A 25,951-nucleotide genomic window follows, 5' to 3' on the forward strand; every position below is an offset into this window, starting at 1 on the left:
CTTACTGGTCTTTCGATCAGCTCAATGCAAGGTTGCAGGTCAAGGCCAAAGTCAATGAAATTCCATTCGATGCCCTCTCGCTGGTATTCCTCTTGCTCCAGTATAAACATGGTGTGGTTGAAAAGCTGCTGGAGTTTCTCATTAGTGTAGTTGATGCACAGCTGCTCAAAGGAATTGATCTGTGAAGAGGAAAGAAGAAAATTTGTAACGTTAGAAAGAGACCTTCCAGAGTGCACTTTTTCTTTTTGCATATTAAAATAATTAAAATGTAAGGATCTATATGAGTTTAATCAGCTTGTGTCGCACAGTACATACCTCAAAAATCTCAAATCCAGCAATGTCAAGGATCCCCAAGAAAGAAGCTCCTTGTCTTTTTGTTTTATCAAGAGCTTTGTTCACGCGGGCCAGGATCCAACGGAAAAGACGCTCAAATTTGGCCTTGGCCAAAGCTTCTATGGCAAAGTCTGCCTGGAAAAGGTAAGAGGAGATTGTAAGTGAAAGAAGAAACCCACTTGACTGTTAATTTCTGTAGAAATGAGACAGAAAATGGATGTTTCCCTTTAGAGAAGATGTAAGAAGAAATAGAAATAGGAGAAGGAGAATAGCCTCAGGAGAGCTGAGCAGAGGGCACGTGGTACCTGCTCTTTGGTCTGAGCTTTCTGGACAACATCTCGTCCGACCTTGATCCTTGGGGTCAGAATAGATCTTGTGAAATCTGTCACGTTAATGCCCATCAAGTGGCACACCTTTTGTGCAGCTAGAATATAGAAAAGTGAGATTTTGTTTCAGACTAAATTGCCTCTTAGCTGGTCAGTAAGTGTGAGTATTAGTAGCTCATCAAGTATGCAGAATTATTTATCTTCCTTAAAAGCTCCTCTGTTGTACATACAAGAGATGACACTTGCCATAAAAGTAACATTTGTGATCCAAGAAACATATTCACCATTCATCAATTTATGGATTCAAGATTACTAGAAAAGGTAACAATAACTGAGCTGATTTTAAGCATGGTTTATATTTTAAAGCCTGAGAACTACATAGATAATAGCAATTAAATAAAAAATATTGATAAAGAGTGCTTATTCAATTGCTGTTTTATCAATTTCTTAATGTTAACTAAATTTTGAAGTGGAAAATCATACCAGTGTCATCTGGCATAGAAGCTTGATCAGTGTTTCTCTCCTTTTTGAAGACAATATTACCCAGTTGTAGGACAGATGACACCACCCTCAGTATAGCTGTAAGAGAAACAGGTAATACAAATGAGGAACAGAATGGCCACATTTTGAAAACTCTGTTCCCTGCAACAACATTCTATTGCCTGTGATAGTCTGTGCCTCTCTGGAAAGGGTAAAGCTTGTTTTAAAGGACTGTGCCATAAACTGCAGGAGTTTGAGAGCTGATTGAGCAAAAATCTCCACAATCTGTGCAGTGGAGCACACGGGCCAGTCTGGGAACACCAGCACCTCAAGCTATGTCATGCTGGCTCCCCAGGCAGATCCCCACATCTCAGGAATCTGTCTCCCACTCACAGTGCCTGTAGCATCTTCCCTGCTCAGTCACTCAAGAGTGTCTGTGTCTTTAAAATAAAAAATGTATCTGAATTACCGGCAGCTTCAAAAATGTGTGGCACTTCTGAATGTCCAGTTATTCAGGGACATGTGGATATTTAGTTGTGCAACTAAAATCAAATGTATACATACCTTTAAGGGATTAGGGTCAAAAACCAGAAAAGGTATTTATTAATGTTTGATTACTAAAATATACATAAATGTGATGCCACCTGATCTTGGGTAGTAAAATCTACTGATGTGTTACAGATGAGGTTGTATCAATCTGGGGAGTTGTATTTGTTGATCTGTAAATTTATCTAATTTACACAAGAGAAGAATACTGTCCTAGTGGGCTTCTATGTTAGAGCATGAAATCCGAGGGGTTCAGACAGTAAAATCCTGACTCCTGCAGTGGAGAATGCTGCTGCCCCAGCCCTGGTAGAGAGCAGAGCAGGGTGCACCAGCCTGGCCAAGGCTCAGCATCCCTCAGGCACTGTGCAGGTGAGGGAGGTTCTCTGCTGCCCCTGCAGCTGCTCCGAGGCACCAGGAGGACGCTGCCTCTGCCACCAGGTGTCACCTGGGACACTGCAGCTGGCACCCAAGGGCCCTGCGCACCCAGCAACAACAGAGGTGAAAGCTGTGCAGGTGGATGTCTCTGCCAGGCCTTCCAGTTTAGTTGTTGTTTCATGCTCTTCGTTTTCATTTCTCTTTTCTCTGAGTCAGTGAGTACATATGATCTATTTGAGCCTGTTTAGTTTCTTTCAAAAATAAATCAGATTATTTTGCAATTTTTTCGTGCTAGTTGTTGGAAAGTTCTGAAAAATGGCTTTAAATGGTCATTACTATTGATAGAGCTGGCTTAGACTCAGTAATCTCTTTTTGGATATGGAGGGGAGTCCAATGAGAATATTCCCCTTCATAAACACAAATCAGCTTTGCAAAGTGACTATTCTGGACAGAATTAACCTCTGCATTTGCATCTCTATGTAGTGCCACTTGCAGATGTATGTCTTGAATACAGTGTTGGTAACAATTCTCACATGTCTGTTCCTCATCAGTAAAGCCCATAATTTTCATGGCTTCCAAGGTCTCCTGGAACATTTCATCATCTTGTTGAGAAGGAATAGGCACATAGCCACTAGACAGAAAGGTGTAATTGTTGAAGCCTTCCAGCAACAAATCGTCTAAAAAAAAAGAAGAAAAGCTTTATTTAAGTGCATCTGCTTAATGCTCTTGGGTCATGAGTTATCCTAAGGAAACAGAAAAACCCAACATTATTACCAAAGGAAGATTCTGCTTGTATGAGGAGTTAAGGGTTTTGTCAAATACTTTCAAAATAACTATTTAGCAAGCTTGATGGTATTAAGTTTCTGGTTTCTTCCCAAAATTTTTTTATTTAGTGTCATATGTAACCTACTCAGAGTTATGCCTCTCCCTATGGGGATTCATGGCCTGTAATAATAAGAATGGAACAAAGTAAAAACCAAAGTGGGCCAAACTAGCAGACAATTCAACCCTGTTCTATGGCAAACAACAGATTGTTAGGTAAGGAACATAAAAGCCAGAGGAAATACAGAGTTACCATTGCTTTATACATTCTTCAGCAATGAGTGATTTAGGGAAGCATGTCATATTTGAACCATGATGTTCCAATACATCTGAAGCTGTGGCTTTCACAGTGTAATAATGTGCTGTGGCAAAGACATTCTCTTAATTTATTTTAAAACATGAGCTGATATTCTTGTTGGAACCCCCATTTTCTTTTGTGTAAAGCAATTAATAACTCTTCCCAATTTATCTTCTTGATATTATTCAAGATGGGATCTGAATAGGTCTACATGTCCTGTAAGTTAAAATATCCTGTAAACTGCAAACAACCTGCCTTAAACAGGTGGATAGGAATTGATGATTTCTTATAATTTACTTGAGGAAGTTGTTTTTTACAGGTAAAATACATAGCTATTTCTATGGCTGTATATTTATAGTAAGATTGAATGACATGTAATTACAGAAATTAAGATAAATACTTCGGCAAGCCCTTGCTCAGACTATTCAATGAGATGAGGGGATCATTAGCAAGGAACTTACTTCTCATTTGTTCAGAAGCTCCAGCAATCAAGTAGTAAAAGATGTGAAATGTTCTTTCATCTTTAGCTTGACGAATTGCACGGGATTTTTCAAGCAAATCTGTTTGTCAAGTGTGTTAAAAAAATTAATAATATGATTCAGTCCTTTCTTAATTGTGCCATCAGGCTCAGAGCTATCAATAGCTTTGTCTAAATTTTTGCCATGAACTTTTCTAACATGAATATGTGTTTAATTCTGCGGTAGGAGCTCTAGTATTGGTATAATCCTCACCACAATAAGCAGATTAATTTCCTACTTGCTATTGCAGGGTAAATGCTGGTAATCATGGCAGTAAGCACAACAGACCTAAATTATTCTAAAATCCAAGGTATGAAACTAATAGTCACAATATAATTCATACTACTTTGAAATGAAGCACCAATATAATACTTTCAGCATTCAGTGGGGCTGCTAGAAAAAAAGAGTTCTTGAGGTGAGTATTGTAGGTATAAAAGCAATTAAATCAAGTTTTATTTATGGATCATTTTTGTGACTATAAGCTAATAAAAATTAAGTTATCAATGGTGTAAGTATTTCAATACCAGTCAGTGATTCACTCTTTAAAAGCTAAAGTGCTGAAGATAAAACTTCAGTTAAGACTTAAAGAGTTAAAAGAGGATTTTTTCTAAAGATCAGCTGTTAAAATAAGAGTAGAATGATAAACTGTTTGTTGCTTGATGCAACACTCAAGGGAAAAAGTACTTCTTTTATAGCTGCATGGTTCTTGCTCATTTATTGGAGCAAAAAGCTCCTTCTATATGCAAAGATGAGCAGTGCAACACTGATGAAACCACCTGCATATTAATATGTTCATTAAAACATGCTAGCTCATAAACATAGCCAAGGGAACAGGCAACACACTTGACAAGCAAGGTCAGACTGAGCTGAATTTCTCTGTCCATTTTCCCTGAAAAAATACATCAAGGTTATGGATACACAGCTCACTGCCCTGGGTGTGTAATTTGACACAAAGTTAGTATTTAGCATCCAGGCAAGAAAGTCCTCTGGACACGAGAGCATCCCTTGCCACTGCCTTAGGTATGGTCTGCCCACTTTCTGGAGCTGTGTTTGGGGAATAGCTCCCTTTCCTAGAGCTGAGAAAACAGCCCTGAAAACAAACCTGGGAGCAGGACAGAGCTGATACCAGCACAAACTTCCCTCCCTCTTTGTTTATAGCAGCCTCAGCAATATTTGCCTTTCTTAGACATGCAATGAGCTTGTTTATCTCACTGCCTCTCAGCCTGTGCTCACTGAAAAGGATACAAGTCTCTATGTTTGCTCCCACAATGTAGCCCGTCACATCGAAGTTGATGCGGATGAATTTACCCTGTGAATAAAAAGAGGATCTAAATTAGGCTGTTCTTTCAGGTGATGCCAGGTTTTCCAATATTAGCCAGTGTTTAGCCTGTTTCATAAGATGTGTGCAACACCCTCCCAAGAATAACATGCTTGACTCCCTCCTGCTGGGATGACCTGGGGAACAGCCTGAAAGGAAGTGGCCTTCTCTGGTATTTATTCCCTCTGTACAGATTCCCCCCACATTTTGTTCAGGCACTTAGAGGGAAAGGGGTTCTCCCTTCTGCCCTAGGCTTTAGAAGCAGGGATAGGAAAACATCTTGGTTCTACTTTGATTTCCACAAGGTCAGGGAGGGAACAGGGTTGGATCTGTGAAACCCTCTCTGCTAAAGCTGACCCACATGGATCCCTGAACTTTGCAGGGAGTGAGCAGAGGTGGGACAGGAGGGCCTGCAGGGAAAACAGGCACCTGCCAGCACTCCCAGACAGAGGTGTCATCAGACAGTGACAGCTCTCAGCTCACAACATTCTAACTCTGATCCGTGTGTTTTTTTTCTCCATTTTCCCCTCTATTTTCTATTTAATATCTTAACTATGACATAACAGTCACACCTTATGAGATATATACTCAACAATGGTGCAAAGAAAATGGAAGTACAGATCTGAATGGCAAATACTCTGAAGGTGGATATGTGCTAGAGCAGGAGGTGACTCCCAAAGGTCCCACATAGACTGCTAAATTGTGAGAGACAATGTTACTGTCAAGTGTGGGCCTGATCTTTATTCTATCAAGCCAAATTCCTGTTTCAGAGGGGAATGCTAAGCTGTTTTTAAGGGATCAGTTTTGTGGCTGTCTTTAGAGAGAAGCTCTGATGGGGTCACTGTCTGTGCACTGGGTTTGAAAAGGTGTTTTACCTCCCCCCAACACGGACCAAACTGGATTTCTCCTACTTACGAATCTGGAGGAGTTGTCATTCTTCACAGTTTTGGCATTTCCAAAAGCTTCAAGAATAGGGTTTGCCTGGAGAAGCTGTTTTTCCAGCTCACCCTAAAATTCATTCAGAAGCAGTTAACACTAAACTTCAGAATTACTTAGCTGAAACTAACACTCGTACATGGGAGAGAAAGGTGAAATCTAATTTAAGCCTCTAATTTTTTTTTTTGCCAAATACTGCATTTCATGTGGATTTGTTTTCATTCTCTATTAATCTTTGTGTTTATATATTTGTGCAATTGACTGCTGCCCTGTATACATAACCCTTTTCCAGCCTTGTTGCCTGTGACAGATCAAACTCTATTAATCTGTTTAGCATCACGACTGGCCTTCCTTAAAAAAACCAGGGTCATTCAATGTCAATTATTTTTTCCAGTTTAATGTAATTTTTAAAAGGGATATTCTTTAAGGAACCTTTAGTATGTCTTTTCCAAGTTAGTTTCTTGAGACCCTTTGCTAGCAAATGACAATGTAATTAGAATAACTTGCTGAGAATAATTTTAATATAATGCAGCACAAAGCTACAAAGCAGATTTCATCAAGTCTATTAATAATGATCCATGCAGGGCTACGTAGGTTAAATATGGAATTACACTGATTTATTTCAAACTAGGATAATGAATTCTCATGCAAACACACAAACTTCATATTATATTGTTAATTGTGATTGGTAATTGCTAAGGAAACAAATCATGCAATGAAACACGCATGCATTTAATTCTATATGTTTACCTAATCCTAATTTCTAAGCAAATCAATGAAGTTGAAAAAAAACTTTGCATATGTATACAGCTTTTCAGAACTTTTCATTCAACTCTGTCCTATGAGATCATTTACGTTCACATTTACTTTGCCACACTATTCTATGAGTACTATTCTGTAGTAATATGCATTATTTCAAATAACTCACCCTGAAGAGGAAAAAGTCCTTGATAGATAATAAGATATAATTTAAATATTTTTAATTAGAAATGAAGGCAGTATTCCATTTGAATCTAGGAAATAATTTGGAAAATGAAAGTGCTTCCCAATTAGTGTGCAAATCTGGTAACCTTTTTCTAAATGTCACTCCTGAATGCCTTGTAACTTCTGTGTCAATGGTGAGAGCTACCTCAAAAATATCATTAAAAACCTTACTACCCAAGAGCTGGAGGAAGAGGGAAGGAAGATTTCCTAACAAGTTCATACAGGAATCCCAGAATACAAAATGAATTCCTAAAAGTCCCTGAAGATTCTCTGCCCTGGGCAGCTCTGTCCAGTTACACTCTGTAGACTTCAAATCTCCAGTATAAGCAAAGAGTGTTGCTGCAATCAGATGGTGACATCTGAATTAGGACCTTGTCTGTTAAAATGAGACTGACACCACCTGCTTCCACTGAGAACTGAACTAAACCTGGGCATACAACTTTGGCTCCAGGTGGCCAGCACTGTGTGCAGCTCCAAGTCCACCAAGCTCCATACAGGTGCCTATGCCAACCATGAAATAATTATTTTTTTGAGAGAGAGATTGTCAAAGGAAGTACTAAATTAACTAAGGGGCAACACTGTCATGGCTGAAGTCTGAGAGGCAGCAGTCAGAATGGGGCAAAAAAGACTTCATGAAAGAAAAATCCCATTTTCCTGGCACAGAAACACCAAGAATGTGCCAGCAAGCCTGCCTGTATTCCCAAAGCATCGCTATTGTGTGGCACACAGAGAGGAGGGCCTGTAACACACCTGCAGACAGGGGCTGCAGTGGGAATTGCTCTGTTACACGTCACAGCAGCAAGTTAAGGACATGCTAACTTTTGTGGTGGTGAACAATTCTCAACAGTTACATGGAAATGTAAAATTCCAAGCAATAACAAATGGAAAGCATGCAGCCAAACAAATCAAACACCGTGAGGTTTAGGAATTATTTCACAACAGTCCTAAAAAGTTCAACCTGAAGCACAGGAAGCATTTGGGTATTTAATTCAGAAACCACATTGTTTAATTTCAGGCTGAATGGCTCTTCCAGGATCGTGGGAAAATTAATTCAAACTATGGCAATTTGAACACACACAGAGATACAGAAGAGGGTGATATTTGAAAGATGACCCTGCCTGTGTCAGACCTCATTCTTTACCATGGAGCCTGACACAGTTAGGGTTGGTTTGTGAGAGCATTTGGTGCTATTGTTGCTTTTTATCATATCATACAACATATTTCAACAAAATCTCTCTTAAAATTTTGGGGTGCAACAATAGCATGCAGATCTACACTCAGTGCCTTAAACACACACCAAACAGTCTAAGTTACTCACGTAGGCAAAAGATGGACCTTGCTGTGTTGAATAACATGGTATAAAACAAGTGTCAGTATAATTTCCATTAGACAGACATTTTTATTGTTTTTCCTGTACTTAAATAACCAGTACACAGTTTCCATGCAAATAAACCAGGAATACAGATATGAACAACCTACTGCAGACATCCCAAGGGTATAAATACCATTAACATATCATTAACAGTAGAGCATTTTAACTGAAGGAAAGAAAAAACCTGAAGCAAAGACATGGGATTTGGATCTAGTCTCAGGTTAGTCTCTCATGACCAGACAAGGGCAAGTGTTTTTATGATAAATCCCTAGTTCTTCTCTGGTGCATTTTGTTATTCATTATATTTTAATGACTGAAATTGCAGTGTCAGTAGTCCTAATCACTGAATTACTATTTGTCAGCATGATTTGGAACAAATTAGACTTTTTCTCAGCTCCTCTCTTATGGATATTTGCCGTCAGGTCTGTCTCAGGGCAGATTTGGTCCTGAGACTCACATAATTCCCCAGAGGAGTCAGCAGCAACTGCAGTTAGGGATGGCCTTGGCACCCCAAATTCATTTCCCCCAGCCACTGAGCAGGGACTCAGCAGGAATAAGTGACTTTTTTTGCATAAACATTAAATATTAAACATTAATCTTGGACTGTTTCCACTAAATTTAATCACAGATTTCTAGCAAATACTTCTCAAAAGGACATCTATTCCCTCCCCTTCTCCAAATTATAATCCACTGTACATAAAATCCCAGTTATCTGTAGTGGAAGAGGGAGGGCTGCACACCTCATGCTCTGCTGACACATGGGCAGGGGCAGCTGTGAGACCCAGCACAGGGGTGGTCATGAGATTTTACTTTACTTCCCTACTAATTATTTATCTTGCACTCAATCTTGTATTTGAGACACAGTGAAATGTCTTCCTGAATTAAGCCTGTTTTGTCACAAAAGTGAATTGCTTCATTTTTTTTGCATCAGTTTTGATGGAAATGATGTAGGACCTGGAGTTGTATCACTGAGAAAAGCAAATCAGCTGAGAGCCTCAGCCATGGCAATGATCTCCAGGAACTGGGCAGGTATATGGTTCAAAGTAAGAAAATGAACTTGAGTCTCTCAGGCAAGACTATTACAAATTTTGAAGGAACAAAGCATTTGGAAAAAATTATGCCTTTCAAAATTGTTACCTCTGACAGCAGAAAAAACAAAAGACAAGATTTATACTGGGACACTTTGCTAGTTAGTACGAAAACTTACTAACAAATCCAATCAAAACCTTGGAAGTTTAAATGCTGGTAGACATTTTTGTGATGCAGTTGGACAATGCGTTAGGCTTTCCCAAACTTCTCAGCTGGCAGAGATCAAGGGTAAAACAAGGACTCGAGCCCTTCAAGGATTTCATGCTGGGATATAAATTTCCATAGGTGCCAGGCCTATGGAAAGATATGAATGCTTCTGTTCTGCCTAAGTACATTCTAATTTGGTGCCTAAGATGTCAAACAAATTTTATTTCTTCCATGAACACATCTGTGGATGATTGTGTACTCTTGCCATGCCAAGTGTTTGCCAAGGCACAGTCCCTGCCCTGCAGAGCCACCCCAGGGCGTGGGGACAGCGGGGTGGAGGAGCTCACTTACAGTGACACTGGTGTCCTTCTTGCCCTTGTGTGATGAAGCGACAACAGCCAGGTACTGAATGACCTTCTTGGTGTTTTCCGTCTTGCCAGCACCAGATTCACCTCTGAGGGAAAAGGAAATAACACAAGAGAATGGAGGTAAGCAGAGGGGTCTTTCTCCCAGGTAGATGTACAGTGTATAAAAACAGGGCTGGAAACTGCCCAGCTCAGGTCTTATTTACCCCAGAACACCACCTCCCAAATCCACCTGACTTCAGCCTGCAAAGAATGCATTATCAGAGTTATATCTCTGTCCTGGTGATATTTTGAGTGGACATTGGGCCATTTAAGGGAATTCTAAAACATGATGCATTTTTGAACAGCACTTCATCTTGCTTTGGCAGTATCTGAACACTTATGAGAAGTGGAGTTGGCAGGGAGTCTGCTTATATTTTAGGACCAAAAAATACAACATTAACTACGATGTGATACAGCAGTAAAAGAAAACATCAGCAGTAATACAATGGTTTTCTCTTCTCAAACTCTGGCATTAAAGTAGACTAACAGCTTGATCCTGCCTCATCTGAACTTCGTGTTCAGATGCTTCTTGAATTCCGTGGGACCAGGAATGTTCCTGCCTGAGGAGCCCCTGCTCTCTGGGCAGTGAGGGACATCGTGGGGACACGTCTGACCAGCAGAACTGGCATCCCAGCTCTGCTCCAGCCAGTGTCCCTTGGGAAGCACGAAGGCAGTGGTAACTTCTTCTCTCTTGGAACACTTCCAGGTTAACTTTATTTATGACTCTTAAACCCTCTCTTAAAGTAAAAGAGTGGTTTTTCAAAGTACAGATTTACACAGTCTTTTCTCAATAGAAATTTCCAGCCAATTTTCCTCTCTAATTGTTACATTACATCATCTTATATCTCGCAGATACCTCTGGCTCTGATGGACAAAAATGTTTTTATACTGTCCTGCTCAGCAGTCAAAAAGGGTGGTAAAGGGGTGTGGATGTAACAAATGAGTTCTTTCAACTGAGCTGGTGCTGTGAGGGGAGCAACAATCTAAGCTGGACCTCTTCTTCTTTGCATCTATAATAAAATGGATTTAAAATAAATAAAAGAACAATGCATTCAAAAATCCCAGAGATGTTTATCAGCTCTTTTAAGTCTGAAACTGTTTAGCTGAATCTACTGCAGTTCTGCTTCTTTTCCTAATTAGGAAATACAGGAGTTAATTTCCCTCCCAGAAGACCAGTGATAAATAGACATAAAAATATGGAGAAGTGCTGGGCAGAACTTTCAATACAGAATGACATTGATATAAACCTTAGGAAACCAGAAACAATTCCTGCCTGAGTACGACATGATAAGAACTGTTTCTTCTGGCTTTTAGAGTTTGAGCCACAAATAATTGAGATTAATAGATTCCTTTTCACAAGACCTGGGTTAATTTGCAGAGTTTAGAGATTGGATTCATCTCTGCCTGGGTTCCAGTACTAAAACATTTCTATGTTTTATTGATAAAAATTAAGTGTCCTGGGAACAATTCCAAACCAAGCACACCAATTTGAAGACATATGCATACAAACTTTTCAAATAAATCTACCTTACAGCTTTGTTTCTTTGGGAAAAAAACCCAAAAAACAACCAAAACAACTTTCTTCAAACAAAGCCTGGGCTTTGAACTATTCCATTTTATTAAGGGTTATTTGTAGTTCATCACATCATCATTGCATTTCCTTTCCCCCAGGGCAACAGTGCCCATCTTTTGGCTTTTCCCTGAATCCTTGTGAGTATTACCATATATGGCATCATTTTACTTGTAATTATCCCATCCTACTGTAATGCTCCTTAACTCTTTGCTTCTGCACAGGCTGAGGGCTCTCCTGTTTTCTGCAGATAGGTTTTGGGGCTTTAGCTTCCTTTTGAAACAGACAATAAAAATGTTCCTCAACATGAAATACAAAACACACAGAGCCTCAATTGCTTTAGGTTAATTAGGAAAAAAAAGTCTCCAAGGTCAATAAGTAATGAAGAATAATGTCTTTAGCTGATGAAGACATCAGATTTTCAACTCGTACTTTGAAGGATGTGTCACAGCCACATGACATCTGATTTCACCTCAGTGCTGAAGTGCCACGTGTTTGTAAATGTACTGATGAGGAGGAATGGCTAGGTCAGGTCAATGCCTCTAAACAGCCAGAAGATTACCAAGGGAGACCCAGGAGGAGGAGAGCATGTGAATATCTTAGTTCACAGGTGGATGAAATTCCTCCTATTGAGCTGCAACAGAATTGGTCATGCAGAACAGGTATTTTCTCTGCATCTGCCTCGAAGTACTATCATTTCTGAGGGGGCAGAAACAATTTCCTCTGTGAGATGGTTTGAGAAATCCCACCTGTTTTAAAATCTACTTGCTCTCTTGAGCTCAGTGACTGAATTTTTAAAGATGGGTCTTTTTGTCCAGACATCTTCTGGTGGTTTTGGCATGGACCATACATGATGGAGTTCCTGCCAGGAGGCATCTCCTCCTTTCTTCTGTGTGCTGATTTTCCTCAGGCTTGTTTATGTTCCAAGTAGGTGTTTCCATATAAATGCTGTTACCACTCTTCCAACCATCATCTTTAGGAAGCAGAATGACCATTTGTTTCATTGAAGCCCCTCCAATTATTCTTTTTTCCTGCCGTACCCAAGGGAGCACATTTACTGCCAGTGCTGTTCTTTGCACCCAGCTCAGATGGGTGCAAAAAACCAGCATAAAAGCAAGTCCCATTGCACAGCTCTGAGCAGCCCAACAGCAGGGCTTCAGCTACTTCCTCTGCAAGTTTTCCTCCTAAGAAACTCCTTGGCTTTCCCAGAGCAAAGGGCTCCACTGGGCTGACAGGCTTGCTCTGTTAAAAATACCACTCTCACATCATGGGGTGTAACTTAAACTTATCCTTCCCTCACTGCTTTCCAGGCATTGTTTTAGGACCTCAGCACAAGATTTAAAGCACATAAACTCACATATATAGTGCTCAGCTATAATAGAGGTTTTGTACCTCTTGAACTACAAAACCCTGCATTACTCCATCACCTTCACTTAAAATGAGAATTATCCCAGCTAGAACAGGTTTCCAAAGGAGAACAAGGTGACACCAGCAAATTGGCCCCACTGTTGGGGTTGAGCCTGTGGTGCAACTAGGACTCTTGTACATTTGAGAACAACTGAGAAAAATCACTTTTAAAAGTGTATTTTCTTCGGTTGTTGTTGAAAATTTGAAAGCTTTCCATGTTAATATTATGATATGAGACTTAGCTTAATTCCACTTTTGGAATCATCTGGAAAGCCCCAGCAGCATTTATTTTCAGCCCTTGTTTCAGTAAGCAGTGAACCACAAGAATTGCCCGTTCACACATCCCTGATCCTGTGCTGGCTCTGCGGGAAGCCCCCGTGCGCAGGGCGCTCAACGAGGAGCTCCAAATCCCATCAGGGCTTGGCAGCCCTTGCCCTGAGCGTGAGATGTGCACACAGAATGAAAAACCTTGTCCTGGACCAGCTGTACCCCACTGGAGCAGGTCTCAGAAGCCACCAGTCCTCGGGATTTGCTTCCAAAACAATTCCCAAAGGAGACGGAGCGGGGTCAGCGCCAAGCCCCACGAGATGTCCGTGTGGGACAGGGGCCAGGCAGCTCCAGCCCTGGAGAGTCACTGAGCTGGGAAAGGGAGCTCGGCTCTCTTGTGGAGGAGGCCTTGGGCTAATGGGGCTCTGCAGTTTGAAGATGTTCTGGATGTTTTTGGTTCTGACAGGGAAGGAAATGGGCTGGAGTCCCATGGCTGGGTGAGGCTCTGGAGAGCTTGCCCAGAGAGAGAGAGGGGGAGAAGGGGAAAAGGGCAGGGTGGCACTGCCCCACTCAGTGTTTTGTCTGTTCCTGAATCAAATTTAGTGGTAATATGACCCTGCTACTTCCCTGTTTTTATAGAAGCTGTTCAAAATGAATGCATGTTTTAAAAAACAGAAAGGTAATGAGAAAGTACTTGATTATAGCTACAGGTGTTCCACAAGTACTTGTTTCCGTGGACTTCACAATACCCCAAGCTTTGCTCAGATTTTCTCATTCATTTAAGGTAGCTTTATTTTTAACAGGGACTTGTGGACAGTCCTCTAAGCAACATTTGCTTTCTAGAAAATACTCTACCCACTTTTTCAGGAAGTGGCTAAAATATGATAACCCCAAGATCAGACAGGTTTATGAGGAAATTGTTGAAACTCTCATGTGGTTAGCTATGCAAATAAGCACTTGTGGAATTTTTAGTAAAAAACATTTTGAAAACTCCAGGAGAATCCCTTTGTGTCTTTAGAAATCAAACAAGAGGCCAGAAATCTCCTTTGAGGGCTTGTGCTTCTTCTGACATTGGAGGAAGCTTGAAAAGCCCCAAGTCACAGGCAGGAATTTCAGGAGATCCCAAAGCCAGGCAGAGCAGTGAGGGCTCTCAGACACCAAGACACAAGGGTGGAAAAGTCTTATCTGCCCTGATTTTCAGACACATAAAAGAGTAAGATTTCATATTTCATATGTATTGCAGATGTATTATACAATATATATTTCAGATGTATAATACATATACAATATGTATTGTATATTATATATTGTATATGTATTGTGTTTAATTATGTATTAATGCAATACATACTGCAATATTATGTATTATATATGTTATGCTACATTGTGTTCTGTTACAATAATGCAGCCACAGATATATCTATAAACACAGCCCTGGTATGAAGGGTTTTGTGCTGTAAGTGTGCATGGTAAGATGTGGGATTTTGAGGCTGACTGCAAAGGGCCAGAGAGCAAGGGAATGACACCAGAGCATGTTCAGTGATGCTACCCATGGGAAAGAGCTAGCAGCAAAAGGATGTGTGTGCACAGAGGAGAGGAGGCCAAAGGCAGCATGAGAGTGATTATTAATGAAATGTAGAGAAAATAATGAAATCTGGAAAGACAGAGGATTCTGGGGAAGCACTGGAACCCACGAGCATTGGAGACAAATGGAGATTTTAAACACAAGCATTGAAGACAAATGGAGATTTTAAACATACCATGGTTAATCACACAAAGGGTAGGGACTGAAAAAGAATGCAAACAGTACTTAACCACATGAGGGTAGGTTTAATGAGCTGAGGGTGAAGACCTGAGAATGGGTAAGTTTATAGTCAGAAACACAGAATCAGGCTCAGTTCTCAGATCTGACCCCTGCCTGTGTCCCAGGAGCATTGCAGGGGATCCATATGAATCCTTTCAGCTATTCTTTTATATTTACAGCACAAAAAACTTCATACTATGGCTGTGTTTACTAATTTAGGTACCAGGCCTTGGAAAGTTCAAGCCTGGAGCTATTTCAAGAAAAAATCCTGCCTGATCAATGCCATGAAGTCTTCAGTTATTGTCACGTATTTTAGGCCAGAAGATAATTTCTTATAATTTCTAACAATTCTATAAAATACTGCAAACTGCTTCAACTTGACAGCTGCCAAGCTGAAAGCCAAGTGAACTTTCTTCTTTCTGCACAGCCAAATAAGGCCAACAAGGATGTTAAACCAGCAGTGGTTAAAGCTGTGTCCACGGGTTTTAGCCTGGCCAATCTTTCTGCTCCAGAAGTCGTGTGAGGACTGTTTGAAGCTGTGGGTTGTGATGCACATCCAACACACAGCAATTGCTCTAAACATCTTGGACAATCACTTGCTGTGCTGTTTTCAAAATGAGAAAGGCATTTCATTCTATTTTATATATTACTGGATAGAAAAAGCATTTAATTTTCTCTATTTTATGTATTACTGGTGTGAAACACTAGGTTTCCAGCAAGATGGCCAGCTAGTTTCAGTAAATGGTAGCTGCAAGAAGTGTCTCCTTTAATGCATTTTCATGAACCAAAAGACATTGATTTTCAAAAGAAAGTCCCTTTCTTTTGAAAGTACCACTGTTCCAAAGTTAAAAGAAGATTTACTAGCGGAAAAATAAACTAAAGTACAGAAATAGAAGGAGGAAATGCATATTGTAAATTAGTCTTCATAACCATGACATGTTTCATCCTGGGAAGAACGAGATGGTCAATTTTTACTTCATCATTGCAGGGATTTTAGATTTCTTTTTGGTATTAATCCATTTGGGGGCAGATTTTTGATTTGTACACTTGGAAATCCTGAAGAAGAGGTTAGAGCTATGATAGCCCTTATGGTACCAGACACAGGATACAATTTTTATGAGATGATAATGTTATGTTAAGTAATGTTATGGCTGGTGCTCAGTAGCAGTGCTTTTTTGAGTGTAAATACATATTCAGTCAGTAGCCACATTTTCTCAGATAACCTAAACCTGACAGATTACAGCATTATTGCATGAACCTGCTATAAATAATACACATGCCAGCTCTGCAAACGTGGCAGCATTTACATAGAATCAAATCCTATCTTTTATCAGGAAAAGTGGAAAATGCCTCATTTAACAAAGACAAAATTTTGTCAAAAGCATTCTTGATGGCATTCAAGCAAATAAAACAGACTAATAAGCACCAGAAGAATGGAAAGAGAGTTAAAACTGAGGGTCAAGCAGGAGATCCTTGTTCAGTTCAACATTTTGAGTGATTTTTCAGAACAGGCAGGAATGACAAACCCGTGGGATTTTGTGGAGTAATAATCAAACTACTCAGTTTTTCACTGTAAACTGTTAAATCTCTAAGTTCAGGTCAATTTAAAGAAATAATTTTATGCATTAAAGACTTCCTGTGACACTGATACCTTTATCAGGTCTATCTACTGAAGTAGGTTTGGGACTGCAGTTCAAGCTTACTGAAGGTGAGGAGAATGTGTCCTTTCCATCAGAATTGGAATAAAGATACTGTGACACTGAGATATACTAAAATAGATGAGTTTACTTACGTGCACAGGATAGACTGGTCTTCTCTATCTGTGAATAAAGAAAAATAATCCGTTAATTAGGGAAAATGGCTTTTCTGACAAAAGCACTTATAAATATAAGGATTTACATTGAACAGCCTAGACTTTCTAAAATCTGGCCAGCCATGATTAGTAAAAAGTACTGGGTTCACATCTTATTTAGTTTGCCCTTGAATTTAAATAACCACTTCTAATGGAAATATTTTGTACAAAAAATGAACAAAAGGTTAAGAGGTCAAAAATATTTTTTGTAAATTCCATTAGAGATGAACTGTAATGAGGACAGCAAAAAGATCAGGCTCTCTGTAAGAAGATTATAACAAAATTTCAGACCTGAAACTCAAGTTTTTACTATGCTTATGAAGTATGGCCAGCAGCCCACTCGAAACAAAGTCTGGACAGATAAGGCATCAACAACTAAAATGTTTTAAGCTGGTCATGCAAAGCTTTGACTTTTGAAAGCAAAGCAGTTCAAATACCTGAATAATTTAGCCTCTATTTCATTTCAGACTAAAAGACAACTTTTATCAAGAGGGCAAGTAATTTCTTTGGAGATCTTCCAAAGAGCAAGATAAAACAACATAGTTTAGATTATACAAGATCATGTCAACAAGTATGTAAGTATTCTTCATGGTTTTTACTATGAACAGACCATCAAACACACTTTGGATCAAGATTTATAAAAAGGAGGGCCAAAGTTTCCAAAGAATCTGCTATGTGAGGCATGTGAGAGGTTTCAGCCCAGTGTTCTGTGATGCTGCAGGAAGGGTTGGGATTGCCTCCCATCTCCATCACCTGCTCCTGGACCAATTCTCCCTGCCTACTCCTTTGGAATTGGAGTTTCTCTGTGCCTTCAGAACTTTTACACAGATTTTTCTGCCAAAAGGCAGGATGAGCACGTTTGCTGTGATCCATTCTAAAGTACAGCTGTCTCCTTCACTTGTCAAACGCCAGGGCAAGGTTCCCAGTGAGGTGTGGTATTTCCAGCCCTGGAATTACTTGGAATCAGACTTAAATAAGGCCTTGAGCAGCCAGCCCCAGCACTGAGGTTTGCCTTTCCTTCACTGAGACTGTCAGTGTGCCTTTACAGACTGTAAAAAAAAAATCTTCTGACTTAGGAAAATAACTCCCAGGCAGGTCCAATACATTTTTGAAAAGTGTGCTTAGTTTACACATCTGAGACTGGAGGCAGATAACTGGGCAGAATCCAGTGCTGCTGTAGGGTTTGGCATTATTTATCCAAAGCACCAACCTTTGCTCAGAGATTCAGAGCTCAGTGACCCTCTGAGCAAAAGGAGTTCTCACCCCTGGTTGCTCACCCTATTGCTGACCCTCTATGTCATAAATACCATGAGATCACTTAAACCCCTTTAAACCAATTTATTAAGCTCTCCAATTGTAGCTGCTTCCTGGCCCACAGCCAGTCAGGAAAATCATTAGAGGATTCTGCAATGGCTTGGATTGATATTAAACAACTGTTTTACTCCCAGTTCCTCAGTAGCTATAACATTAACCGCTTTATTGATCACCACACAACAAATGGTGCCACTTAACTGCTTTGTTTGGTAAATTGGGACAAAATGACTCATTCCTCATTTTCATTGGAGGTATTTGTCAGCAATCAGCACTGCAGGACTCTTCCACATACACATTTGGGAGGAGAGGAGCTGTGAGCCATGTTTGTTTTTCACTGCAGGGTATCAGCTAGGCTTTCTTTTAAGTTAAAAAAGTGAGACCACAGAAGAACTTTTGCTAAAAATACATTGTTTTGTAAATAGAAACCATGGGCATATATTGATATTGCATCACCAACCCATAAATACCATAAAGAAAATAAAAGTGACTTTTGATACTGAGTTGCCAGTGGAATTTCTGAGCTCAGGGAACATTAGAAAAAGCTGGTGTCCAAGCCAAGTATTTTCTCACTCCTCCTTGCTGCCCTCCTTCTGCTCCTCAGAGGGGGAATGCTCCCCAAGGTGTCTCACAGGCTGGCCCACCACGGGGGTGTGGGAGTGCCTGGGATGTGTGAGAGCAGAGGAAGGATGAGGAAGGTCAGAACCTGCAGCAAATGTCCTCAGGGACAGGTTAATCACGGGAGAAGCCTCATGCTGGCAAACTGTGCAGTGCACACCCACAGAGGGACAATTCCAGATGTTACTCTGTCTCCTCCATCAGCTCTAACTGCAGCTCTAAGGGTGACACGTATCAGGAAGTTCAGTCCTATTCTGTCATGGCCTGAGCTGCAGATACTGGTCTCATTTACTTTCAAAGGCTCCCCCATTCAATAAATCCTATTTCTGTTCTGGAATGTTTCATTCTATACAGAAAAGACTGTGCCCTATTTTGTGAGCCTGCAATTTTAGACTCTAGATCTATCAGAAGAGAAAGAGTTGTATAAATAAAACTCCTGAAATATAATTCCTGGGGCTTAAAAAGCAATAAAATAGGTCTTCTAGATTAGAATATTTTTTTGGTTAATGCCTTTTAAGAAAATTTGACCCTACCTGGGAGAGTATCATCTACCTACTATATATTAGATGTTTAAACATTTTTTTTTATTCTCCCTTCAATTTTTAATAGAGACCTACACTTACATTATAAACCTCACCAGCTTTCCCAAACATGCAGCAGAGTTGATATTTTTTTTCTTTCTAGAATCTGCTTACTTTTTTCACCAAACACCTCCAGTTTGCCTGTAAGAATTCTTGCCCCTCTGCTCTCGATAGACCAGTTAGCTCTGCTTAATCACAAACAAAATCAGATGGTTTATCACAATGAAGCAGCAAGCTGGCAGCTTTACCATAAAAGGAAAAAAACCAGACTGAAACCATGTTCCTCCACTCACTTAGTGCTTTACATTTGTTAATAACTGCACTGCCTAAAGGGGACATTTCTGTACAGTCCTGCTGAGGACACAGTAAACAGATGGCTTCTCACAGCAGCCTCCTTTGCTAAGGCCTTGGGAATTGTCTTTCCCTCCCATACCTCCAAGTAACTACCAGGTTGTTTGTTTTTCCATTTTTAACTCAAGCTTGCATTAAAAACAGTGGCTCCACAGAAAATAATCTCCTTGAACCTGCAGAAAACTGTCATATATCTTCTCCATGATGATTTACTGCCACAAAACTTAATAAAGTCCTAACCAATGATACAAAAAACTTTTTTACTACTTCTACATAACATGACTTTTCACATTTGTACTGTCTATCACTCATTTTTTGTTTCTGCAGGGAAGATGACAGAAGGCAGCAGAATTGCTCCTCCTCCCTGAGCAGTGTCTCAGCCTCCCCATCACTGGAAGCTGGCAGTGCTGCAGGAAGGGACATCCAGCACCTCCAGCTGCCCTCCCTGGCCTGCAGTGCCTCCTCCCTGCTGCTGTGCCAGCATTCCCAGCCCACACAGCCCCCAGGAGGGCACAGCAGAACGCCAGGGTGGATTCCACCTGCAGCAGCTCTGAATCGTGGCTGCATGAAGGATTCTGCTGGCATCCTGGTGGGATGGGGATCAAGCCCTCCCTATGGACCTGCTTCATCCCAAACACAGGAGAGAGCAGAGGGGATGTTTTGTGATTACACTCTCCAAGTGTAGCAGTGATCATCTACAGCCAGTCTCTAAACACAGCCAGGAGGGTCCAGGTCAGCCTGGCAGCTCCTGGGGACACACACACAAATGCTCCTGTGGAGCTCTCAGTCTTTGAGATTAAAGACAATGAAAGTTTATTCCCATTCTGGCTGGAAATGAGCACCCACGGCTGTGCCTGGGCAGTGATCAAACTGCATCAGTGACGTGGTAATCAGCAGATTCAACAAGACATCCAGCACTCCTGGCTGAGCACCAGACAGCATGACTGATTTGCAGAAGGGTTTTAGGTGCTCAGAACCACTTGAAACAAGTGGAAATTTTATCTTTGCCCAGCCAACTTCTTTGATAATTCCTGTGTCCTGGGAGATGTCAGCTTCTTTGCATAGTTGGAAGAAAGTCTGATTATCTGATTGCTGATAGCTGTGGCTAAGTGTTTTTATCAGAACAGCTTTGATGGGAGTTAAACATCATCCCTAAAGAATACATTAACCAAGTCTCTGAAGCAGAGGAGGAATGCAGTGTGCACAGCTCATGTTTGCTGCTGGATGTTTGTGCCAGCACAGGGGAGGGTGACAATGTGGAGGGCTGTGATTCCAGCTGATGAACCTGCAGTAGGACCAGGGATCTGCAGGCTTGGTTCACCACGAGATAAAGGATCCCTGAGACATCTGAACAAACTGATTGCTCCGGGCCAAGTGGCCCTGGTCATGAAATACCAGAATTCCTCAGTCTTGTGAATCTACGACATATTTTACTTTGGCAAGCAGAAACTATGCAAGTTTCCAGATAAAGAGCAGTACTGAGTTCTCACAGGGAAAACATTTAGCGCTCTGATCCGTGTTTATGAGTAAGAAACTCTGTTTATATTCCATTTGGAAACATGCTCACAGCCTCCTGAAGCTCTCTGTGCCCACACGTGCTGTGTGCTCACACAGAACTGCGCTCACGCCCACTTTCCCCACTCCAACGTGAACAGAGTTTTGGCTGAATAACCAGAGTTATTTCAAGGGTTGGTTTAGTTCTATGCACAAAACACGAGTAGGTTTTTACAAACAAAAGCACAGCTTTAAAAGCAGCTGGGGCCCCTCTTCAGAGATGGAGAGACTCCAAGATGACATGTGTAAGTAAAACGTGGCTGTCCTGGGCTTGTGCTGGGAGCTCTGGTGGTGCCACTTGCTGTGCCAGCTGTGCCAGCTGTGCCTGGCTGGGGTGGGAAGCAGTGGAAGAGAATCCTCCTAAAGGTTCAGCTGATCACCTACGCCCTCCTTGCTCCTTTCTACTTGCTCTCCCCCTCCTCTCTGCTGCCAGGAAGAATTGCAGTGGGGGCACATGAATAATGAGGAGTAACTCCCCACTAGTAAGGCCAGGAAATTATTCTGAGCACCAACAGAAGTGGATTGATGAGAGCCTGCACTCCTGCTGCCTCCTCCCTGCAGCACCCAGCCTGGGAGGCACAGCTGAGCTCATGCTGTTCCATGTGCAGTTAATGGCCACAGTGAGGACAAACCAGCTCCAGTGGCTTCCCAGTGCTCAGGAGAACGTGCTGGGAGGGACAGGAGGGAGAGAGAGGAGTGGGAGATGTCCCTGTGCTGCTTGGATCAGGCTCATCTAGGCTGAGACTAGTTTCACTTCAGGCAGAAAACCCCTGTATTGTCAGGACAAGACAATTCTGTTTCAGCATAGGCTGCAGTCATATGGGGTTTTTTTCCATTCCTACAGATAGCTTATAGCCCTTTTCTGTTTTTTTTCCCACACTTCATTTTTAGAGACAAGTACAGTACCCTGCACAACTGCTAATGGTCTGCAGGAGCCAGGAGCTTCTTCCAGATCTCCCCTCAAGGCTTGCTGCGTAAATACAAGATCAGAGGGAGGAATGGCTTCAGGGCCAGCTCGGAGCCCTGGACAGTGCTGGATGCAGAGCACAGGGCTCAGGAGGGAGGCTGGAGCACAGAGATGTGACTGTGGCTTAGTGGGATGGCCTTCTGCCAAGTAAGTTTTTTATAACTATGATTATATCACATAGTGTGTAGGATGGTCTGTTTCCAGGATAATTTTGTTGCTTTATTGGTCCTCCTCTGCTGCACTGTAGCTCTGCCTTCTGGGATGCACTTAAATAAAGGAATTGAAATAGCTCCAGAAAAGAAATGTCATGAAGCCATAGGAAGGAAAAACATCCTAATCCTGGGAAGTCCTAAACTTTAGGGCCAAGCCTGTGAATCTTGCTGAGCCATAGTTGTCAGCCAGAATTTCTGTAGAGACAGGGTTCTTATGAGGGCATCTAAACTTCAAAATATTTTGTAGAGCTCCTGGTCTCCTGTAGCACCCAAGGTCGATGTGAGATGGCACCTGGTCATGCCCTATAGTCTGCAGGTGCTGCAGCCTCCTGTATCCATCACTTTAGCTTTTTCATCCCTAAATGATGGTTTTCCTCAGAAAAAAATCCCCTCAGTGTGCCAGAAGTGACTGCAGGAGGAGGAGAGCACTGTGAATTCTGGGGGTTTGTTTGCACCCTTTGGGGCCCGTCTGCTTTCCCACTTCTCATTGCTATCCCTGTTGGAAAACAGAGCACATCTCACTCAGGGTCCAGGACATCAGGCAGCAGGGAAAGGAGTCCCAGAGCAGAGTCTGACTCTGCTTTGCTGGGGGCAGAGAGCAGCAATGCCGACAGACCAGCAGCACTCACAGCTAACTTTGGAACAGGCTCCACTCATGGAGGGGGAGCATTTTCCATGCCCGTATTTGCCAAAACTATTTGCTTGACTTTGAAACCTTCCCACATGCCTCGACACAGATGGGTAAAAGGATTGTTTTTCCTTTTTGAGTCACAGTGTTTGCGGACTGCTGCTCCTGCCAAAGAATTCCTCTGAAACTTCTGGAAAGGCAGCGCTGCCCCCTGTGAGAGCCCTTTCCTGGCTGGGAGCTCACAGGAGCACGTGTGGGGCTCCCAGGTGTTTGTGCCACGGGCAGGGCAGGGCTGCAGTCCTACCTTGAGGCTGTCCTACCTGGAGCTGTCCTACCCTGGTGCTGTCCTACCCTGGGCCTGTCCTACCTGGAGCTGTCCTACCCTGGGGCTGTCCTACCCTGGAGCTGTCCTACCCTGGGCCTGTCCTACCTGGAGCTGTCCTACCCTGGGCCTGTCCTACCTGGGGCTGTCCTACCTTGGTGCTGTCCTACCCTGGTGCTGTCCTACCTTGGGGCTGTCCTACCCTGGGGCTGTCCTACCCTGGGCCTGTCCTACCTGGGGCTGTCCTACCTTGGTGCTGTCCTACCCTGGTGCTGTCCTACCTTGAGGCTGTCCTACCTGGGGCTGTCCTACCCTGGTGCTGTCCTACCTGGGGCTGTCCTACCCTGGGGCTGTCCTACCCTGGGGCTGTCCTACCTGTGCCTGTCCTACCCTGGGGCTGTCCTACCTTGGGGCTGTCCTACCCTGGGGCTGTCCTACCTTGGGGCTGTCCTACCTGGAGCTGTCCTACCCTGGGGCTGTCCTACCCTGGGCCTGTCCTACCCTGGGGCTGTCCTACCTTGGGGCTGTCCTACCTGGGGCTGTCCTGGCGCTGTCCTACCCTGGAGCTGTCCTACCTTGGGGCTGTCCTACCTTGGGGCTGTCCTACCCTGGGGCTGTCCTACCTTGGGGATGTCCTACCTTGGGGATGTCCTACCTGGGGCTGTCCTGGCGCTGTCCTACCCTGGAGCTGTCCTACCTTGGGACTGTCCCACCTGGGGCTGTCCCACCCAGGGCTGTCCTACCTTGCAGCATGCTCCTGTAGGCTGTGTCGGCGATGGCGTAGATGTGTGGTGGCATCTCGTGCCTCTTCTTGCCCTTGTACATGTCGATGATCTTCTCTGAGTAGATGGGCAGCTGCTTGTAGGGGTTGATCACCACGCAGAAGAGACCCGAGTAAGTCTGCAGGGGATTCAAATAAAGCTGGGCTCAGCATCAGGGGCCATGCCCAGGCTGGGACACTGGGATGGGGATTTCAGTGAGCAGAGCTCCTCTGTGCTCTGCCCAGAGGGACAAATGGAGCAGGGATTTTCGGAATGTGTGTGGATGGGTGGTTTCTAATTGTTATTACAAATTACTATCTCTAATAAGTGAGCTGCTGGGAAGCAGGTGAATTTAGCAATCTAGAAACACCATGATCAGATGTCAGAGCTCCTTAACTTCAGTTATTCATAGAACATAATCCATGCCCTTATCACACATAAGGGTATGGTGACAACTGTAACAATTAATTTTTCTTTATATGTGTATTTTCTTATCAGAATATGAAATAAATATCTGCTCATGTAGGCATCAAACTTGGGAAACTCAGATCATAGGTAAGAAGCCTGGATTGATGTTTGAAGGGTTTTTTTCAAAAACACTTCTGTGAATAGCCTGTACCAATGATTGATGAGAGTCCTGACAAAATTGCTCAAGTTCCAAATACGCCTTGAGAGACAAATCATGCCTTCACTACACGGCTATTTCTGCAGGAAACTTAAGGAAAAATGTGATTTGTTTAGAAAATAATGAAATTATTAATATAAAAAATATATACTTAAACGAGAATATTGGCTGCTAGCTGAGAGATGTTCATCCAGGTGCTTTCTATTTATTTATTTATTTATTTATTTATTTAGTTAGTTAGTTAGTTAGTTTTTATTTTTCCTTCATTTCTAAATATTCCAGCTATTGACCTGGACCAGAAATAATACCATACGATAATAGATAAAAAGCCGTATTTCACAAACAGTTGCTAAAAGTAAGAAATTTGCAAGGGCATTTAATTAAAAAAAAAAAGAAAATTTAACGCCCCAAAATAATAAAAAAACCAAGCCACCCAAGTTATGAGAACATAACAGCAGGACTACTGTGATATTTAAACTGGCTTATGGGGGGGAAAAAAGAAAACAACAGAAGTAATGAAATGATGCTGTTTCTGACACAGGCAGAAGTGGTTTGTTTGTTTTTTTTTAAAAAAAATTATTACTGTTATTGATTTGATTTTGATTTTATTATTATATACATGTTCATATATATAACAAAATCAAATCAATAAAATAGGTGTAATATATATATAATATAATATAATATATAAAAATAAAAAAGAAATAAATGAATAATAAATGAATAATAAATAAATAAATACACGAAATAAATAAATAAATAAATAAATAAATTGATTTGCTGTAGTTGCCGTGTGTGTGCAGGAGAGCTCCGCGGGGTAAGGGGATGCTCCCCCCAGCCCGGGCTGTGCCCACCGGAGCTGTCCCCGCCGCCGGGCAGGGCGGGCAGCGGCACCGGGAGGCTCCGGGCAGGGCGGGCAGCGGCACCGGGGGGCTCCGGCCACCAGGATTTCCCTTTCCTGACCATAATAGGCAAGGCCCAGCAGGGCCGGCACAGCCGGAGAGCTTTATATGGTATTGAGCACACAGGGCAGCGCTCCTGCTCCAGCTGTGCTGCAACATCTGGGCTGCTGTGCCTGTGCCACCACGGGCCGGGAACAGCCAGCTCCAACCCTCTCCTGTTCTCAGCATCCCCAGGCTGAACCCCTGGTGTGGAAGGCAGGGGATTGCT

At 42.1% G+C, this 25,951-nt stretch overlaps 1 protein-coding gene across 4 annotated transcripts in view; it reads right to left on the bottom strand.

The window, feature by feature from the left end:
• The window catches only part of MYH11 (myosin heavy chain 11), a 55,753-nt gene that overhangs the window by 20,347 nt on the left and 9,455 nt on the right, over positions 1–25,951 (bottom strand). For 3 of the 4 annotated variants that reach the window (XM_063414169.1, XM_063414172.1, XM_063414171.1), the window contains exons 3-14: positions 24,139–24,295; positions 16,792–16,819; positions 9,896–9,998; positions 8,255–8,275; positions 5,932–6,024; positions 4,944–5,007; positions 3,642–3,740; positions 2,594–2,737; positions 1,143–1,238; positions 639–757; positions 316–468; positions 6–179 (exon numbers count right to left, since the gene is read on the bottom strand). In XM_063414169.1, the coding sequence (XP_063270239.1) occupies positions 6–179; positions 316–468; positions 639–757; positions 1,143–1,238; positions 2,594–2,737; positions 3,642–3,740; positions 4,944–5,007; positions 5,932–6,024; positions 8,255–8,275; positions 9,896–9,998; positions 16,792–16,819; positions 24,139–24,295 (1,251 nt within the window). The remainder of the gene's footprint in view (positions 1–5; positions 180–315; positions 469–638; positions 758–1,142; positions 1,239–2,593; positions 2,738–3,641; positions 3,741–4,943; positions 5,008–5,931; positions 6,025–8,254; positions 8,276–9,895; positions 9,999–16,791; positions 16,820–24,138; positions 24,296–25,951) is intronic. The other variant, XM_063414170.1, reaches the window with a different exon arrangement.

This window comes from Prinia subflava, chromosome 17 (assembly GCF_021018805.1).
Source record: "Prinia subflava isolate CZ2003 ecotype Zambia chromosome 17, Cam_Psub_1.2, whole genome shotgun sequence".
Classification (NCBI taxonomy): Eukaryota; Metazoa; Chordata; class Aves; order Passeriformes; family Cisticolidae; genus Prinia; species Prinia subflava.